The sequence below is a fragment of the Xiphophorus couchianus genome, chromosome 5, assembly GCF_001444195.1.
Source record: "Xiphophorus couchianus chromosome 5, X_couchianus-1.0, whole genome shotgun sequence".
NCBI lineage: Eukaryota > Metazoa > Chordata > Actinopteri > Cyprinodontiformes > Poeciliidae > Xiphophorus > Xiphophorus couchianus.
In genome coordinates this window covers 13,371,421-13,388,282 of record NC_040232.1, presented here as the reverse complement: position 1 = coordinate 13,388,282, position 16,862 = coordinate 13,371,421, and the positions used below count along the sequence as shown (strand labels likewise).

General features: G+C 38.4%; 1 protein-coding gene across 2 annotated transcripts; it reads left to right on the top strand.

Moving 5' to 3' along the window:
* Positions 1–767: 767 nt before the first annotated feature.
* Positions 768–14,046, top strand: crmp1 (collapsin response mediator protein 1). Of its 2 annotated transcripts, none has more exons than XM_028018927.1 (14): positions 768–1,172; positions 4,214–4,302; positions 4,852–5,036; positions 5,118–5,282; positions 6,639–6,700; positions 6,836–6,916; positions 7,641–7,709; positions 7,785–7,905; positions 8,607–8,763; positions 10,471–10,612; positions 10,713–10,883; positions 11,591–11,770; positions 12,178–12,343; positions 12,876–14,046. In XM_028018927.1, exons 1-14 carry the CDS (start codon positions 822–824, stop codon positions 12,965–12,967), a joined length of 2,031 nt encoding a protein of 676 aa, XP_027874728.1. In that variant the 5' UTR covers positions 768–821; the 3' UTR covers positions 12,968–14,046. The 2 variants fall into 2 exon arrangements, with proteins under 2 accessions (XP_027874728.1, XP_027874729.1); XM_028018928.1 differs by lacking the exon at positions 768–1,172 and adding an exon at positions 2,558–3,179.
* Positions 14,047–16,862: the final 2,816 nt, after the last annotated feature.

Sequence of the window (16,862 nt, the reverse complement as noted above, 5' to 3'; positions counted from 1 at the left end):
GGTGTGGGAGGTACTCTTTTCATATGTTGGTGTCCCTTTATAGCCATAGTGTACACATTTTCTGATGGCATTCAACAAGATAATATATCACAAGGTTCAAACCATCAACCCAATAGAAAAGCTGTGGAATGTGGTGGAACTGGAGATTTGCACACTAGGTGTGCTTCCAATAAATTTGCTCAACCTGTGTGGTTATCAACCCAGTACTGGCAAGGTGTACCTAATAAAATGGCCGAGGAGTGTATTTGTAACATTTAAAAGACTAAAACATTTGTTTTTGAAGGGAGGGTATTATTTATCAATCCTAAATTCTTATGGGCTTTAGGGTATTACAGACGACATAATTTGGAGTCAACAAAGCAGTAGAGCTATTTTTAACTCACTGCGGAATCTCCTCTTGAATGAACTTGACCTGCTCTCTGCTCACTTAAAGCAATCTAGCTGCACAGTGCGTACTCATCCAGAAAGCATATGGATCACTTCATCCCCCATTTTGCCCGCAGATATGGGTTAAACACATGCTTCTTTAATCCGCAGCCCAAGAGAACAGGAGACCTCTGGTGCTTGTATTTATCTTCTCTATTTGGTTAATTCCCGTACCGAAACCAATAGTTGTTTTTAAACTGGAGAGCTTCACTATCACTGGTGTGTGTGGGAAAAATAAAAATAAAATATTCTAGTTAACAATTTCACACATCACAGCACTTAATGAGTGCGCCTGCCTGAAGAGGCGGGACCATGACCCGCTTACAGACGTAAAAAAAAAAAGAGAAAAAAAAGCAGAATTGTCTCCGTCGCTTCAGACAGAAGAAGCCACCATCATGTCTGACTGCAGGAGGCAGTGGAACCGGGAGGATGAGCTGCCGGTCTACTTCGCCGGTCCGATCACCACCGGGCCGAACCAGCGCAAATCCTTCGGGATGTTCAGTTCCGTGGAAGGGGCGTTCGATAGCAAGACCATTGACTTCGACAACTACGCGGTGGGCAGGAAGGGGAGCCGCACCCCGAGAAGCGGGAGCCGGGAGAGAGTCTTGGAGACCGGTGACCCTGTGGGGAAGACACCCGGGGAGGCTCGAGAGGGATCGAGGGGCAGCCCAAGCGGGGAAGCAGATGATGCTCGGAGCGGCGTGGAAGTACGATTTACATCGGAGAAGGAAAGCCCTAATGAAATGGTATGGCGATCATTTTTATTGCTTTTCACCAAATACAATTGACCAACATTAAATAGGCCGAAAGCACTTAATGCCTCTTAAAGTGCCTGGTGACCTATCGGTTCCTTACAGTATTTAGAAAAGCCATTTTTATCAAGCAAGAAGAAATTTCAGTCACTTTTATTTAGAAAAAAAAAAAAAATATTCTCCTTATATTTTAGGCTATGGTTCAATCTGCATAAATAATAAGCTATTTTCTGCATTGCAGTTTATTTTAGTGTACGCCTGCGTGGCTTTAAGAACCCTCCTCCCTCCTAAAAAGATGCAGGCTGCAGATAGAGGTGCTACATATGTGGTGCTGAAATGGACAGCGACATGGTACTTACCCCCCACGGTACTGTTTCCGTGTTGCCAGGCTGGGCAACTCGAGGTATTGCTTGAAATTTGTCAATGCTCCGAGAAAAGACAGTGAAATGAAGTAGTCAAAGGACATGTTAGAAACCATGCAAGTTTTACATATAATAAGGAAAATCTTTATATATTGAAAGTTATTCTGATAGAGTCGCAATTTGAAGTTAATTTAACAGAATCTGTACATGGAAATCAAAATATGCATGTAGAGGAGAGCAAGGGGAAACCTAAAACGTATTTTTTAATACTTTCACAAAATAACTAAAAAAAATATAGTATTGTATAAATATTTTTTGTCCCATCTTCAAAACCTTCGCTACAAATAAAGGCTGACACTTTGCTGACCTACTTTTTTTTAATTGCATTTTCTAAATTACAACCCAGCAAGTGGCAACAACACAATCTGAATTACGTAGCATTTTATATAACATGGTTATGCATCGTTTTCCACATTTATCTGCAAACAGTAGCAGCTATTAATGAAATGCTGGATTCAGTGACTTAATAGACCACCAAGAAGACAGCCCGTTAATCTTCTGTAATTTTAAGTGGGAACACTCTGGAAATTTGCAGATTTTCTCTAGGCTATCATCTAGAGAAAGTACTGAAAGTAAACACTTCCTAGTTAGTAACTGCAACGTGAAGGATGTGTCTTGCAATAATTCCACATTGGGATTTATCCTAACTGTTTATGAATAATTTAGTGTGCAAAAGCTTTTTTTTTTTTTTTTAAATATGGATGCTTAAACTTTAACTACTACAAAACAAATTGTAAGCACATTTGGTTTTCATACTTAAATTTGGTTTTACAAAGTAATCACGTTTTCAAATATTACAATATTGTGAACTGGTTATAAATTAAAAATGTAATTTATAAATTAAATGTTTATAAATTAAACATTTAATTTAATTAAATGTTAAAGTAAAGTATCGTACTACTAACTTCACTGTAGTAGTTATAATAAACTCTTTAAAGCAGTGTTAGCAGTTGTAAAGAGCGTCACCAGACCCAAAGGTTCCCTAAATACCCCATTGATTTGAGGAAAAAGGAGTAAGTCAGTTGATATTCATCTGATTATCAAATGATTTGCCATGCAAAATACATTTTGTCTTGGAATCAATAACCTATCATTGGCTCACTAGGTGTCAGTAAAATGCAGAATGTAAAGAGCTTAAGTATAACTATAAGAAACTTGAGAGAGTGTGGCGGACTATACAAGTGGGCCCCCGAAATGAAACGCTGCCCAGAGCCTCTTTCAGCCTTGGTCAGGCTCTGCTGTCAGGTGAGTTGTTGCGTGTAACTCCCGTTGCCCGCACGCGCAAAGCCACGCTCGATCTCGTCACTCGATCTGTCACTCACGTGCGCAACGCAAGCAGACGCAGTCGGACGGTGGTGGCTTCACGGCTCTCCGTCTCTGCGTCCACCGAAACAATTAAGTCTAAACTAAGTCACAGTGAAAGAAAGTCAAAGGGGGCGCATCCATCCAGGACATATCCGGGGCTTCTGGACGCTGCCCGATCCGCTTCTGAGTTGGGCCGCCTGAGGGGGGCAGAGGAGACGGAGGGAGCATGTCTGAGAGCAGCTATCTGGGGAATAACTGCATCCCCCATCAGACGGTAAGAGACCTACAAATCCCCGCTACAAGGCAGAGAGGGGATTAAACTCTTAGTGAATGGCAAAGAACACCAGGGCCTTTTGCACAGTATATGTTGCTTCATTGCGAATTGAAGATAGTTGACAGTTTCCCCCCTCTGTCTAATAAAGTACACTTCATAGTCTCTCTCTAGCTTGGATAGTGTTGCATAATCCTGTCGCTTGTGGGATTAAAGCAGCTGACGTGACGGGAAAGATCGAGAGCCGAAACCATGGAATAAAGTAAATCAGCTCTGGTGTGAGGCATCGTCCTATAACTGTATATGTCACACATTTGATCAAAACATGGGCTGTTATTATTTAGAGAGGATTTATTGTTCCTTTTAAAAATATAAAGGATGATATTCATGGAGGGTGTCGTCGTGTGAAACCACGGGTAAATCACTGGTTACCATGGAGACCCAGCATCTTTTCATACTCTTGCCAGGCAACCTCCATTGTGGAACAGGGTGTTTACGCTAGTATGACCGGAAAAAAGCTTCTCTTGCGTATTTCAAATTTTAAACCTTGATAATGAGTTCTTTCTTAAAGAGCTAAGGTTCTAGCTCCACCATGGGAAATAAAGCCTGTTAAATTGTGTTGTGTTTTAGATGTATATGGAACATATACGTATTTTTTTGGTTTGGGAATACATGGTAAATGCATAGTCATACATAAATATTGTACCAGTTATTATCCAAAAAAAAACCAGAAGCAAGTGATATTTGGAGAAGAAAAGTTTTCTTTTTTTTTGTCTTTTTTTGGAGCATTCAATAAAAGGCTTAAAAATTCTACAACTATTACATCAGACTTCAAATGGCTGAAGCCAAGCATTTTATCCATGTATAGCTCTCATTTAGGGGATGCTTTTGTTGATCTTTTGTTGCACTGCATAAATTTTCCTATATACATAGCTGTTACATAAATGATTGCACAACACAGTATATCTAAATCCCAACACTTGTTTGAACCTCTCATCTCTCCTCCTCCCTGTCTCTCTGATCTGCTCTTCCTGCAGGGTGAAAAGTTACTGATCAAAGGGGGTAGGGTTGTTAATGATGACCAGTCTTTCTACGCAGACGTTTACGTTGAGGATGGGATCATTCAGTATGTATCAAGGAACAATATCTTCAGTTGTCACTGCTTATTTTCTGTGTAGACTAATGGAGAGTCTAAGAATATTTACACCTCTTGAATATTTCCATGTTATAACAATATAATCACCAGCTTAACCTCATATTCCCATCAACAGCTGCGAATCTCTGAAGTGCATGCACAGTTACCATTGGCCTTTTGGTGCTTTTCTGATTAATGGTCTCCCTGCCATGCTGGGTGGAGATTCATACGGCTAGATTTGCAGTTCTGCCTTACCAATGTGTTGATTGAAGAGTGCTCTGTGAGATTACCCACCAATTCTGACCGGCTTCCACGGCCCTGCAACTCCACAACATGATGCCGCCTCCATCATATGTCGCTGTATTTCCTTTTGTCTAACCAAAACCTGAGTAAAAATCAAGAAGTATGAGTACTTGCAATGTTCAGAGGTTTCCGTAATGGGCTCGTTAAAGCCCATTACTTTTATGTACTGTCTTCATATGCCTGCTTTTCTCTTTCCTCGCCCTCATTCTTTTTTTCCCCTTCACACATCTTTTGCAGGCAGGTGGGGGAGAACCTGGCTGTTCCAGGTGGCGTCAAGGTGATAGAAGCCAATGGTCGTATGATAATACCAGGGGGAATAGACGTCAACACATGCCTGATGAAGTCCTATCTTGGCACGCAGCCTGTTGATGATTTCCTTCAGGGGACCAAAGCTGCACTTGCTGGCGGCACCACCATGATCAGTGAGTGTTGACATTTTCAGCTCAGCATATCACAAGGAGGTTAATTCCCATCATAACCGTTAATATTTCCCTTCTTGTCAGTGGATCACGTGACCCCTCAGCCCGGTGACAGTCTGCTGGAGGCGTTTGAGCACTGGCAGGAGGCTGCAGATAAAAAGGCTTGCTGTGACTACTCTCTGCACGTCGACATCCCCCAGTGGAACGAGAATGTTAAGGATGAGCTGGAACTGCTAGTGCAGGACAAAGGTATTCAGCTGATTTTGTTACTTTTTTATGATCTGTTACTGCAATTCTTCACATAATTCTTGGTTAGGAGACATTTCTCATAAACATCAGGGATCTATTTAGAAACAGTTCAGCCAAATGCTCAATCCTCTTACAATCAAGACACAGTGGAGATCTGAAAGTTTCAATCACAATGCTGCTTTAGTGGCACTGTGCAGCTTTTCTCGTAATCCTTTTTACTCTGCAAAGACAAACATTTACTTTGCGTACAGCTGTAAAGCAGATTATCCAAAGTAATGTGTTGTGTTTCTTTTTAGTGAAGTTGTGCTGTATTATTAGGCCCATATGTTAGTCATAAATGATGCACCATAAATCTGATCAGAATGGATTACAGATGAGCTAGAACAATAATTTTCAACTGTAATAGTTTTGAGTAAAATTAATATGTAATCACAGACATACAAAAAGAATTTTTGCACAAACATGTCAGACATTGTATAACACAATTAAACTACTTTTGTTAAATAACATAAAGAGCGGAAATAATATGACCTGCCGATCATTGCTGTAATAATAATGTTATCTGTTATGTATTTTTTAACCATATTTGTCTTAATAGAGCATTACCTAAGGCTTGTGGCTCTCCTTAGCCCAGTTTGCTTTAATAGCAATACATAATGTTCAAATATATTGACAAACTTTGACTATTCATCTGTGTAGAAGCCTAAATTCAGTTTTTGTTCATTCAGACTTTAGGATAAGTTATGTTCATATTTCTTATTATAATTTGTTTATTTGGATAAAAATGTTAACTAGTTGGATCTATTGCATAGTAATTTACTATATTTGAATACACTAATGTCTTGCAAATTTGCATATCTAATTGGAATTAAGGATTTTAGGGTGTGGCTAACCAGAGTCAGTGGGGCAGTTGGAGTGGAGCCACACAGTTTTTTGACCTCACTCTCTTTCCTTTTAAATTGTCATTTCTCTTTATTTTTCGTGGAAAGGTAACCTTTGTACCGTTTTTATTATTATTGCTGAAGTAAACCATTCATCTATATGAAGAGGATCCAGTCCTTTTTTTTGGTTGTCGTTTTCGTCATCAAGTGGACCGAAGGGGAAAGACGGAGAGCGTCAAGCTTATGGCTCCTTTATTTAGGAAACTACAATCTGTTTAAAACCATAATCAGGAACAAACCCTCAAAAATATCACGTTTTGTATGTTAGCAGCAGGGTAGGATTTTACTTTTTGAAGTGAATTACTGAACTAAGTTATCTTTTTGATGATATTATGATTTAGTGATCTACCTGTATGTCATAATTGTTGTTGTTGTTCCCACCTGCTCACTATCAAACAATATCCTATCTTGACAGGCATCAACTCCTTCCAGTTGTACATGGCTTATAAAGATTTGTACCAGATGACAGATTCTCAGGTAGGGTTTCTAATTAATGACATAACCCAAATTAAATACTCACAAGTTCAGTAATGTATAAAATGTTTTTATTTTGTAGGTCTCTGAGTTTATAATACTTTATAACCTCTTTGTATTGTTTTTCTCTATCTTCAGTTGTATGAGGCTTTCTCCTTCCTAAAGCAGCTGGGCGCTGTGGTGTTGGTTCATGCTGAAAACGGAGACCTGATTGCACAGGTGACTACTGCAGATTCTAGATTGCAGCCTCCCTCTCCCCTATAGCTGAGAAATACTCATGTTATGTAACTCACCATCTTTCAAAAGGAGAATCAGAGGATTATTTCTGCTACTATAGCTGCAGAGGATGGCAGGTTTTATTTTTGGCTGGCAGTAGTGCTGACTTTTAAAATACTAATGATGATGATGTAATGGTGATTAAGATAGTAATGGTGATGGTTTTGATGCTGCATGCAGCAGTGATAAGCGTTGTAGCTAACAGTGTGATTTATAATAGGACAAACCAGTATTTTAAATGAATTAAAGAGCAGTTATGAATATTATTTGCATGTTTGTCAACTCAATTGCCATACTGAGATGTTATATGAAACAAGTGGCATGTGGAGTAGAAACTATTCGAAGATAGTGTTGTCAGAAGCAAAGTTTTTGTCTCAAACTTCAATGCCTTTCTTATGTAATACAATTAAAACTGTCATTAGTACTTTTTTGGTAACGACAGTCATCAAAATATAATGTTTGTTCAATAGTTGATTGCATGGTCTTTTCTTTATAACTTTGCAATTTTGTGGTTTTGCTATGTAAAGCACCTTGAACTGCCTTTCTGCTGAAATGTACTGTGCAAATAAACTTGATTGATTAATTGATTAAAAAGAACTTAGTACTCACTGTACAATGTTGTGAGTGGCAGGAGAGAATGTGAATAATTACAAATTTTGTGCTTCAGGAACAGAGAAAAATCTTGGAGATGGGAATTACTGGCCCTGAAGGCCATCCTCTGAGTCGACCTGAAGAGGTAATTTTTTACTAGTATTAGTTCAGTGAACAGTCTCTCACTGAAAAACTCTGAAGTCTTTCTTTTTTCATAAAGCTGGAAGCTGAAGCAGTGTTTCGTGCCATTACTCTTGGAAACCGTGTGAATTGTCCCGTCTACATCACCAAAGTGATGAGCAAGAGTGCAGCCGACACCATCACTCAAGCCCGGAGGAAAGGTACACTTTTCTTTTATTTCATTTATTCTTATTTTCAGGTTATTACGGTCAGGTAGTAATGATTGACATCGTCTTTCATTACAACCACAAACGTCTATACATACCATGAGAATTTTATGTGATAGACTAACACTGGTGTGTAATTTAATTTCTGTTACTTTCTGTTTCTTGATGGAATCAGAATATGCTTAAAGAACATTAGTGAACAAACAGCATTATGAAAATGAAGATGTAGAAGAATATGCGTTTCGGGAAAAGAATATTGCATACCTTCCTGAACACATCCTCCCTAAATGTAAAACATGTTAGTGACAGCATCATGCCATGGAATCGGTTTAAATTGAATGGATTAGATCAGGTTTCTCCAACTCTAGTTCCAACACCCCTGTAGACTCGAGCTGGATATTCCTAATTCAGATAAATGCATGTGTTACAAAGGCCTAGCCAAAGACCAGGCAACCGAGGAAGTGTTCTATTTTTCTTTAAAGATTTCTGCTAGTAATTTTCCATCCACTTCACAATTACACACTTTTTTGTGCTGCTCTGTCACATACATTCTCAGTGAAATAAAAAAGGAACTGTGTTTTACTGAAATTTAATGATAAAAGTTCAAAAGATGTATACACTTTTTAAGGGTACTGTAGTCCTAAAGTATACCACTTGTTGCTCTCAAAAGTGTCTGCTTTTATCCTTCCTTAAAGGTTCTGTAGTTTTTGGGGAGCCGATCACAGCAAGCTTGGCAACCGATGGCTCTCATTATTGGAGCAAGAATTGGGCCAAGGCAGCTGCTTATGTGACATCTCCGCCACTGAGTCCTGATCCCACGACTCCAGACCACCTTCACACACTACTGGCCTGGTAAGAGGGAATCAGTTGTGATGCATTTTAATGGGCAGAGCTATTTGGTTTGTCTGGTTAGTAACGGTCTGCTTCATTTTCTTTTTTTAATATAAGACTTTACCACAATGTCAACTGTGCATTAATATGGTGACATAAAAAGAGATACCAAATTATTCTGGCATTATATTAAATATAAAGCGTATTATACTTAATATGCATTAAATACAGTATAATAGACATTATATTTAATGCCAGTGAAAAACTGAAACAGATGCAGGAAAGGTGAAAACGTGATGAGGCAAAGGGCAGGGATGATCAAGGTTAGTAAGACTTACTTATAAACATTAATTTCACTTAGAAATAGGTCAAACTGAAATACAATACGGAATATAGTATTATATAAAGTTAGAATCCCACTATAGGAAGGGGAAAAGGGCATGAGACGAAACCCACTTCTGCTCTCACCCCAGACATCCACACACCCACCAGCAACTTCCAGCTGCACACTTTTGTCTGTCCCCAATACCATAAATAGCACAGGGCCTAGAAGCTCTCATCATCTGTTGCCTTGGATACCAAGTGCCTCCCTCCTCCTCTTGTTTTCCCTCTTCTTCTTTCTTCCACACTGCTGTTATGCCCTTCATGTGTATCTCCGGCTTCTTGAGGCAGTTCCATGCTGTCACTCTGATAGTGGGAAAAGAGTATATTTTTAGCTTCTTCATCAGAGACGAGAGTACTTTCTGCCATTTCTCAATGAGGACTATTATTGCTGTAATAAGCACTCTCTTGGCATTAGTATGCTGATCAAACAATAATCACTGTAATTAAGGGTTAAGTAATATGCCTGTCATCAGAGCTTTACTTTAAACCAAGTGCTCCGAGTTTGCTGTCTTGTGCAAAAAAAATAGATTAAGTAAGTGTTTGTGTTCTGCTGCTTCCGATATAATATATATTTATGCATTAAATGATACTCTTGCTGTTGGCACTGCAGCTACATTGCACTATTCAGACTTGTTCAGCAGGCTGATTTTATGTTGCAAACCTCTTCCTGACATTCACTTAAATCAGAGGCTCTATGAGGACACCTGGTGGCCAACATACAAAAAAATTCCTCAATTTATGTGATGAATCAGCTTGAATTTGTGTATTCAGTGCACAGCATAAGTATTCAAATCGCTTAAGGTTTTTCACATTTTGTTCCATCACAAATACAGACAAACATGTACTTTGTTGGAATTTAATGCAACACATCAAAACAAAGTGGTGTGTAATTGTAGAAATCCTGGGAAAATGACACATGGTTTTCAACATTTTTACAAATACAAATCTCAAAATGTGGCATTGATGTGTACTCAGCCCTCTTTTCTCTTACACACCTAAACAAAATCTACTACGACCAGCTTCCTCTCTACCTACAGTTCTGGATATTTAATCTCAGGATAAATTCAGGTATTGAACATTGGTGAACAAACAGTTGTGGAGTGATTTAAAGCAGAGCTAAAGTATATCCTAAGTTTTAATCTCTTTACTATTCAATTCATCATCAAAATGAAAAGTAAACATAGGACGTATTGACACCCCGCTCACAAAACTACCAGCTAAAATATATTGAAGCTTGCGACTCTAATGTGACAAAATGTGAAAATGTTTAGGGCTGTGAATACTTTCAGAAGGAACACTACGTTTCTGATTTTGTCCATCGATCTCTTTGCCTCCCTGTTACAGTGGGGACCTTCAGGTGGTGGGGAGCGCTCACTGTGCGTACAGCACTTCCCAGAAAGCAATTGGCAAAGAAGACTTCACCCTGATCCCAGAGGGGACCAACGGAGTCGAGGAGAGAATGGGTTTTGTCTGGGATAAGGCTGTGGTGAGCAATAACACCCTTTGTGTTTCAGTATATTCTTCACAACTGTAAGGTTTTTATTTTGTGTGTAACCTTTTTTAAATTCACCTATTTTCATACTAAGGCCATGGGAAAAATGGATGAAAACCAGTTTGTTGCAGTCACGTCAACCAATGCGGCAAAAATCTTCAATCTGTACCCACGTAAGGGACGCATAGCCGCAGGCTCTGATGCTGATATCGTCATATGGGACCCTGACAGTGTGAAAACCATCACAGCCAAACTGCAGCAATCAGTAAGAATATGAATAAATAACAAAAGATGTAAAAATACATACCTACTTGTCTCTAACTGAACAAAGTCTGATCCAGAAGTAGGAGACAGAGTTTAGATGTTTTTGTGGGGTTGAAAATGTTTTTAGTCTAAGCACCACGGATGCTTTAAAATACATTCAAGGAAAACAAATTGAATTGATTAAAGGAACTCTAAAGATGTCTGTACCTTTTCATTATTTAAGAAGGGAAATAGAAATTTAAACCGTCTGAACAGTAAGTTATCAGAAAATGTGATTGCGACAGCTTTAGCAAGGGAAGTTCAGTTTATTCCTACTTAAATTGGGGTGCAATAAATATTTAATCGAAAACTATATAAAAGCCTGAAGGAAACAATACACTACGACTACGAAGCAAGAGTATTCTGTGGAAAATGTACTTTTGATAAGCTGCCTAAAATATTTCACCAGAACCCCTTTAAACATGCAAATCTGCTTTGAGCGGAGCAACACAATGCTGTTTTTAATGTATTCAGACTGCATGTTGGATCTTAAAAAGACCTCTTATCCTGAAGCCAGCCTGAGGGGTGAATGGAGTTGACTAATCCCCCATTCACCCCTCAACGTTCCCTGCATTAACACAATATCCCCTCCCCCCTATCGCTTTCACCCCTTTGTCAAAATGCATGCTGTAAAGCAAGATGGAAGACATTCCTTTTTTCCCAATACAGGCTGCAGAATACAACATCTTTGAGGGTCTGGAGTGCCGTGGTGGCCCAGCACTGGTGATGAGTCAAGGTCGGATAGTTTACGAAGGGGGCAAACTACAGGCTCAGCAGGGCACCGGCCGGTTTCTGCCACGCAAGCCCTTCCCTGACTATGCTTACCAGCGGGTCAAGTGTAGGAATCAGGTAAAATGTAGAGCTTTAAAATGAATAGCATTCATTATACATTGATTGTATCTTCAGCATTGTAAGTACAGCATTACATCTCCATTCAAAATGTTTTAGTAGTGTGCTTTGCTATGCAGGGACGAGACAAGAACTAAGACATGCTAACATTAAGATAATAAAATCTGCTGAAATTGGTGTGTGCAATTTGAAGTAGTAACTTTTTGCATTATTTTAGACTAGCATATTTATGGTAATCAGAAAATGCCTTGGTTTACTCAGTGATCTTCAGATTAATACATAAAGGAAATGCAAAGAAATATACCACTGCAGTGTTTTGATTAACTGTATCATGTAGAGTGATTTTGAGTAATTAACAGTTTTCCCTGTCCTAGATTTCCTAATTTTTGAGGATATTTCTCCAATAGGTAAAGAGCAAAGAGGGTGTCACCCGAGGGATATATGATGGCCCTGTGTACGATGTTGCTCCTACACCCAAATACATCACCCCCTCTCCGTCTGCCAAGACTTCACCCACCTCTCACCAACCACCACCGATACGCAACCTTCACCAATCCAACTTCAGCCTTTCAGGTCCAATAAATAACAATTCTATATCTTTTTTATTGAATTTTTTTTGTATAAGTTATTATCAGTAATTCTAGTTCCTTTACCTGCAGTATAATGATGTCATGTTGCAGTGGGTTTGTAAGTGAAGTTGTAAGCAGCGAACAGCTAATTAAATGGAATTCCTGATTTAGTTGATTTTAGCTATTTAAAACAACTCAAATGTTTATGTGTGGGAGATACAACATATTAACTATTTCCTTTTATAGATGTTTTCTCAGTGAAACAACAGAAATAATGGAGGCTATCAGTTTTATCTATCCAGTTTTTTAAATTGTGTTGGACCGGTTTCTGTACAAAATAGGAACTTAATATTACACAAGCTATATTGAGTTAGCGCTAACTCACTGTAATGGCATACATAAACTGTGGGTAAATGATAGGTTGTTGATAATTACTGGACAGAAGTCCACTTAATAAAAAACTTGTCTAAACTGTTAAGATTTAGATTTTTGTAGCTCATATATATATATTTTAATTTGTCTGTTTTTTACCGTAGGTGCTCAGATTGACGACAACATCCCTCGTAGGTCTGGCCACCGCATAGTAGCACCCCCTGGTGGTCGCTCCAATATCACCAGCCTTGGCTAAAGGCTTGGCTCTACATAAGCCACTGCTGGTTTGGGATTTCACCTTTTGAGAGTGCGTGAGTGTAAAAGTATGACTGCCACAAAATATTACCTTTTTGTCCACTCCATAATTGTTGTTTTTACAGCTTTGCACTAAATTTAAGAGTGTATGATTCACAATCAGGCACCCTATTTAAAATCCTTTTTCACGAGAAACTTAACACTAGTAACACTAGTCATGATATCGTTTTGCTTGTCCTTTTAAGCACGACTTTCTCTTTATACTTCCTTACTGTCCACATCTTAATTGGCAAGTCTGCTCTGACATGGTGCTACTTTTCCACCACCAGGTGGACTGCAGAAGATCTAACTTATTTTGTATTTTATCTGTTCTTAGTTTGAACACATTTAGATAACTTATTTTAGTTTAACTAAAACAAAAAATCAGTTTTACATAGGTTGTTGCATGGACAAATCTTTAAATGTTGCACTACTTGTTAATTGTGGCAACACATTACACATGAAACTGCACTAGAAGCACATTTGTATTCAACAGCACAAACATATTTGTATACTGGAAAATGTAGATGCTTTAATGATGTAATCACATTCACTGTGGCTGCTTCCAGATCCAAAACATAGGCTTCACTGGGAAGCTCTTGCAACTGCAATAAAAACAAAGTGAGCGTCCTCCACCAGATACGCTATGCAAATGTGTTAATGTTCTCCAATAAAAGGTAAAGTAGCTCAGTGGCTGAATGAAAGCTACTGTAGAGTTCAGCTCTAGACTCGTGTACCAACATAACAGGCTTCCTCAGCAAATACTTGATGTTGTTTGTGAGTTTCCTGCCAATCACTGTTGCCAGGAATGGATCATTGTTATAATAAACCCTGAGCTCAAAGCTGTAAAAAGGGCTTCAGAAACCTTCCTTGCTCTTTCAATCAATTTTTGTGATCTGTTTATACTTCTTTTTATTAATTCTAGGTGTTTTTTTTTGTTTTGTTACATTCAGTGTTTTGGATGTGCTCCATTTTTCTTGTTGTGCTCCAATGTATCTGTGTCACTTATTATAAATAAAGACTGCGCTGTTGTCAAAACCAGTTGTGAAAAAATTCTTATGAGCATTATTAAATTAAATAAAATAAACATTTAAATTCCATTATGGCAACCCAAAACAAGTGTACAGTGACCAAATATTCCATTTGATCAAATAACAGGTTTTGGTGGTTTAAAATAAGGTTACTCAACTTCTCATGCTCATGGATGTACTTCTCCACAGGGAAACGTTCTTATACTTTAAACCAGTGGCAGTTTTTAATCTGTGCAAAGTGACTCTCTGTTTAGGGTGGCATTCTCTTGGGGTTGGCATGGACAACTTTAAGAAAATATTGTTTCACATCACGGCTGGTAAATTGTGCTGGAGTGTTTGTATGATCTTTAATTTTCACTCTGGTGCCATGGAAAATTATATTCTGCTTCACTCCGTGGATCTGTTTGGCGTTTTATACTCTCTGGATTTGATCTAAGTTTTCTGTACTGGGATATTTCTGAGTTATTCTAACTCATAGGCACATTAAAACACCTATTTTCTGTTTCTGCATTTATTACGTTTGGGAGCCTTTCACACTTCATATTTGTTGTCTCTGCGTTTGTAAGAAATTGCTAGCTTAGCATTAACTTCAGCACTACTGAGGCTACCCTTCTATTTCTCCTGTTGTTTCTCTGATTTCTCCCCCGCTCTTCCTATAACTCACACATTTTTTCATGTTTTCTTTTTCTCTTTTTTTAGGAACAACCTTCACAACATTAACCCATACATTATTTCTGGAGGATAACAGTTAGTCATTCAGTCCAAGCTTCTGTTGAAACTTTCAGTCTGAAGAAATAACCTATGAGATTAAATTTGAGATCAATTTTTATGTTCTCCAAGGATTTGTGTTCACAGTAACCTAATAAACTGCATACCTGGGGCCTACAGAATGATAGCACACAATTCAGAGCTTTGACAAAAATTTTTCAGTGTACATTTTGAAATAAATACATGTTTTCAGGAGTAAAAGCATAATATTCTTGGGCTATTCAAATGTTCTCACACGTACATTTGCCTTTGCGTAAGTGATCCGACTCTTCATTTTTTTTCCTTCTGGCAGCAGGTGGTTTAACGTCTTCCTGGATTTCCTCTACATGCTTGGCACACCTTTCCTTTGGAAGTTTCTCAGACTCTGCTTGCCAGAATCATTTAAGCTCCAGCAGACTGGCTGGGAAACATCAGCGCACAGCTATTTTAAAACCATTTGATATAATCCTTTTATATTAGAAGCCTTATTACAAGAATATCCTGACAGAGACAAACTTCAGCTCAATCACAAATGGTCACAAAGAAATACAAGAATATTACACAGGTAGTGATGCATGAATATGTGTATGTGAACATTAACAGCAGCAAAACATTAATACTTTAAATGGATCTCTCTGTGAACCCAGTTATATATTGTTGTCACAGGAAATAACAGCAAAGACTGAACAAATATTGCCAAATGGGATTTAATGAAATGACTGAAATAGTTTGTGAACAATTCCAAAAAAAACGGCATCATTAACAAATAACAAAAACTGATGTAACAAGGCGGCTCTAACTTAAACATTCCTTTTTTATGTTGATTGATCAAATGGACACACATATTGTTCTGGTACATGTTGACAAGAGTACAATATCTTGGAGAGAGTGTCATGAAGTGCGGTGGGGAAAATGGTGAGGGAAACGCAGCAGACCCAGATGAGATGAATGATGCAAGTTTAATGATGAAAATAGGCTTAAACAATTCCAAAAGTCCAAAAAACCTGGCAGCACAGTCGAGCGGAAGGCTAGGGCTCAGCACTGGTAGCGACAGGCTACACACATGGACCAGAACGCATTGACAAGGACCCGACAACACACAGAGACACAGGTGAGACTAAATACACAGGAGGCAATCAGGGAACGAGAAACACCTGGGAGCAATCAAGGGGAAGACAGGACAACACGGAGACTCAGAGACACAGGAAACTCAAAATAAACACACAGAAAAACACGGAACATGACAGAGAGAACACTTTCCTGACATTTTGTCTTTAGATATGGAAGTTTTGTTCAGGACAAGCAACCCGCTTGGCATTTTAAGAGATCACAGGTTTGTACTCAGTGCATTAATTTTATATTCCATGTCAGTAGAGGAACAAAAACTTTCCGGTTCAGAATAGTAGATATTCTGCCTTTTCTTATCTCTTGCAAACTTCACTGCATTTATTCTACCTATTGTGTTCTGGACTTCTTCACTCTTCCTCCAGACAACAGGAACTTGATTTTCTAAGTGAAAAGCAAATTTTACTTTTATCATAAAAGAAAACTTTGGTCAACTGAACACCCGTAAGGTTATTTTTCTTCCCAGCAGACAGGGTTAAGAATAAATCACTAGCTGTATGCAGTGACTCCAGCAACTCCAGACTGGAATTTGCTTTACAATCCTTCACAGCTGTGATGATCCATGTTGCCTTTTCACCTTTTTCAACATTTTTCTTCCACTCAACATTTGATTATTAGACTATTTCCATGTGGCAGTATTTGCAAAACAAAAAGGTCCTTACCACCTCCTACGCTTATCCCCCATGTTTCACATTGACAACTGCAGTATTCCTTTTGATTTTGTAGGAGTAGCTGGTCAGAATGTAATATTTATAAGTGCTTGTTCTATTTTTGCATGTAGCCTAATTTTCTGAGAAACTGAATTGTGAGGTTTTATTTTGCTGTAAGCCATAGTTTTGAAAACATAACTTTTGAACATAATTCCAGATTAGTTCATGTTTAAGACAACAGAAGAACAAAACATGTTTTTGGATAAAACAGGGCTTATTCTATTCTAATGGGGGTTAAAAACAC